The following is a 4,220-nucleotide window of genomic DNA, read 5'->3' on the forward strand; positions in this document are numbered from 1 at the left end:
CGCCATGTCCCCCGCCCCCAAGCATGATGCACCCTGGCCGGCCCTGCACCACCCCCATTACACTGTACAGAGGATCCACCACGATGGAAACACATGACCTAAACTCTCTTGCTCAATGACCTAAGGTAAGCGAGTGACAACTCTGGACTCATTCATGCTTTTAAGGAAAGAACTCAGCTGTCAAAACCATAACGAAGGCAGTCCTCACTGTCAGGCCTCTGGCCATGAAGAGCAGCCCAGTGTGAGGGCTGAACCACCACTGGTCCACAGACACCACTGAGCCAGGAAGCCACACGAGCTGCACCCGCAGCTCAAGCTCACAAGGAAAAGCCGACACCAAAGAGCCAAACAGTAGTAATTTTAAAAAAAAACTGAAAGAAGATAAGGAGTTTGCTTCTCACAAAGAGGCGGGGAACAAACCAACACAGGCATCCCTTGCTTTAAACCCTTGGTCTTTACTGCGTCCAGGCATGGCGCAGACACCATCAGAACCTTGGACAGCACTCAGAAGCTGCGTCATTGGGTGGTTTTCTTCCAAAAGATCTGAATTGTCAGGGTCTCCCCCGTCTTCGAAGCATTTTTAAATAGTGTTAATTCTGCTCCACAAACCAGTTTCCTTTCTCTACAGAACTTCCTGATCATGGTGTACCATTTGAAGTTGGCAGTTCTGACACCTGTTTACTCATGAGCTGCTGGTGTGGAGTCCCTCTGCCTTGCAGTGACCTCATATATGAGACCAGAAGCTTGGTGCGTCCACGCCACCCTCCCGTTCTTCCAACCCAGTGCTGCAGCTGCGACCAATGAAAGAAAGAAGTCAGCCACCCACTGACACAAACACCAGATGTAGCTCCAGCCAAACTCTTTACAGGACTGTTGGAAGAACTACATTGATGAAACGTTAACCTTTGCCTTCAAACCTTACCACTGCTAGCTGAAAGCCAGCTGAATGATTTCTCTATATCCCATTTTTGCAAAATCAGATGTATTCTGTCGCTTTTTTGGCTCTGAAGTTACTGAACAAGAATGTACCTCAAGTATTAGCTTTGAAAAGAAAGTACTACAGATGTTAAGACGGACACACACAGTATCAGTGCATTTGTGTTACAATATCCCGTGGAGTCGGAACAGACTCATCGCTGACCCTCCAACGGGTTTTCAGAAGTTGTAAATCACATAGGAGGAGGCTGCCCACGTTTCTCCCATCGAGCAGTCAGCGGACTTGAACTGTGTGTCTTTGAATTGGCAGATTATTTCCTTACCTAAACCACCAACGAATTCTAAGAGCACAGAATTAAAATTAGGAAAATATCGATTTTTTGAAATGAATAGTTATTCAGCTCTGGTGGCCTAGTGGTAAGCAGCTATGCTGCAATCTCAAAGGCATGTGGTTCGAATCCACCAGGTGCCCCTCAGGAGGATAGGAAATCTCCCATGCTATTTACTGCCTCTGAAAATCTCCTGGAGGGTCAGCTAAGATTTGGTTCTGACTCGATGGCACCCAGTAACAATAATGCTTAAGGCATTCTGTGAATCCATGGGCTAAGTACCAAGCAGAAGGGCCTCTGTGTGCCATCCTTCAGGACAAGGCGGGCAAGGACATGCACATCCGGCCAGCACTGCTCCTGATGCAGTGATGTGGTCACAGATGACGTGGGGCTACTCCATCTCTCGTGTTCTGTGAGGTCGGCCTGGGTTTTATTTTCCCCCAAGTGATGGGTTGGGATGGTGATTTGGTCCTCTGGAGCACCTCACTTGGCTCTCAGAAGCTCCGAGGGTCCCAGCCAGGGACAGAGACACCGCTGTGCTCAAGAATTCATCTATCAGTCCCAAAGGCAGGCACAATGCGGCCGCCAACGTGTTTTCCCTGCGCAGGCCCCACACTTCCTATTTAGGACACACAGGACCATCCCCCACTCTGTCCACGCACAAGGACCCTTTCATGTATTGGTGGTGTTATTATATGGCTTCTACGACCATGTTTGTGTGACTCCACTGGTGTGCACACAGCCATTGAGAGAGGAAAAAAGGAGTGTCTACTGAAAACTTGTTAAAAGGAAGAGGGACCCCCACTGTTTCCCCCACCAGGCTTCCATCTGGAGAACGGGGCTTAACTCGTTGTGTCCCGGGAGAACCACGTCTTTGTGCACTCTGAGCTCTGCAGTGACTTCTCTCTGCTCAAGGCTGGAGAGATGTCACACAGACCACCGCCGTCCTGCAGATGGAAACCTCCTCTCTGGGGTTTCAGGGAACACTTTCCTTCCTGTCACCTGCACGCGGTCTCTACAACCCGGCTAGTGTGTGGTGGCAAAAAGCCCTGTATTGCAGGGTGATGGGTACTTGTAGAAAACTCCTGGTTAGGTGGTTTTCTTTAACAGAATGCTGCACGAGGTGAGCAAACTATCACTGGACATTTATTAGCCCGGTTGTCTCAAAAACTCACCACGTGCCCTGCTTGAGATGTGGGACTCACAGGGGCTTAGTGTCCCCCAAATGATGCCTGTGAATCCAGGGAAGCTGGAGTAGACGCTCAGTCCCGCACAGCAGCCTGTCCTCAGGTGGACGGGGCACTAAGTGCCTTTATATGAATGTCAAGGACTGCAGGATCTCACCGGGGACCGTACGGCACTGGAGGAGTTAACCACCTAGCTTGCTGGCTCCAGCCTTGCACTGCGACACATTCCAGAGGGGCTGGCTCAATGACAGCCCAGCCCAGTCCCCACCAGGAGAGGCAGGGGTCTCTATTCTTCAGCATTTCTCCAATTAATTAACTTGAAATGAGTATTGTCAATGTTTTGGAAAGGCAGAGGGTGGAAACAGACTGTTGGATAAATTGTGGTGAGAAAGGCCGTAGCACTGTCAGGTGCAGGCGGCCTCCTGAGGAGGAGGAACTAAAAAGGCGCGAGGCTGCTGCGGCCCAGGGACGGACAGCCCAGCAGACACCAGATCCTGGCCAGGCTGCCCCAGAGAAGACTTTATTATCTGCTGCCACTGAAGTACAATCTATTACTTAAACGCACCTTGTGTCTGCGTGGACAAAGACAGAAACAAGTCAGGGCTTTAAAGCAAAGAAACAATAGAACACTACCCACTACACTAAGAAGCCAAAGCACATTCAACACTACAATCGAAAAGATGACATGGTCTCAAATTTGCACTTAGAAATCTTCAAACACTTGGAACTTCTCAGACTGCAGAACAGGAAGAATTCATGAAACAGGATTCCAAAAATCCAGTGCCGGGCCGGGAGTTCACTCACTGGGAAAGAAAAAGAAAAAACTGTAGTTGCACTTTCATAAACCATCTATGTACAAGAATCATCAGGCAAAGAATTATCAAAACAGAGAACTCTGTCAATGATAAGAAGTAACAGAGATCTGAAAATCCCATGCCACATTATGGAAGTTTACTGGGTTTTTGTATTTTTGGTCACAATAAACAGTCATTTTATTTTTTTAAAGAAAACAGCAATTTTCTATTTCTCATTTCACCTTCTGGAAGAGGTGCTCTCCCCGGCTGATGTGAAGGGGCCCCTCCGAGGAGGGGATGTGGGGCTACCTGGCGTACTCACCGGCGTGGGGCCTCGCTGGTGGACTTCAGGATCAGCTTCTCACCCTGCTTTTCCACTTCAAATCCCATTTTCTTCAGGACGGACGCATCTGCCAGCCCCTGCTCCTCCATCTTTGCGATCAGGTCCTGGTTCTGGCTGTTGCCCTCTGTGAGGTTCCGCACCGCGTACACCACCCACTGGGTGAGGACTGGGTCGCAGTGAAGGAAAGGTCAGCACACGTGTGTGATCAGCTCGTACAGGCATCAGGCTAAGCTACCTGGGCAGGAGCAGGGAGTGCAGGAACGCCAAACCTGGCCAACTGACAGGGTTCTCTGGGGAACGGACTGAGCACGCCTCCCACCATGGTGCACAGGTGTGCCTACGAACAGGTGTGCAGAGACGCAGGTGCACCCAGCACGGAGGTGCTGCCACGGCACTCAGTCAGTAACTGATGATGTGAAGGCGCGCTCACACACACGCGCACACACATACACACTCTCTCTCTCTCACACACACACTGGACTATCTCTCTCACACACAGACACAGACACACACACTCTCTCTCTCACTGGACTATTCTCTCTCTCTCACACACACACACACACACACACACAGAATCTCTCACTGGACTATTCTCTCTCTCACACACACACTGGACTATTCTCTCTCTCTC

At 50.0% G+C, this 4,220-nt stretch overlaps 1 protein-coding gene across 1 annotated transcript in view; it reads right to left on the reverse strand.

Annotated features, from left to right (window-relative positions):
* Positions 1–2,856: 2,856 nt before the first annotated feature.
* Positions 2,857–4,220, reverse strand: part of ATXN10 (ataxin 10) — a 188,357-nt gene continuing 186,993 nt past the window's right edge. Inside the window, exons 11-13 of the mRNA XM_006888127.1 lie at positions 3,569–3,755; positions 3,018–3,024; positions 2,857–2,874 (exon numbers count right to left, since the gene is read on the reverse strand). Of these exons, the coding sequence (XP_006888189.1) occupies positions 2,857–2,874; positions 3,018–3,024; positions 3,569–3,755 (212 nt within the window). The remainder of the gene's footprint in view (positions 2,875–3,017; positions 3,025–3,568; positions 3,756–4,220) is intronic.

Source organism: Elephantulus edwardii, unplaced genomic scaffold (genome assembly GCF_000299155.1).
Source record: "Elephantulus edwardii isolate Elephantulus edwardi_28Jun2011 unplaced genomic scaffold, EleEdw1.0 scaffold00064, whole genome shotgun sequence".
Lineage (NCBI taxonomy): Eukaryota > Metazoa > Chordata > Mammalia > Macroscelidea > Macroscelididae > Elephantulus > Elephantulus edwardii.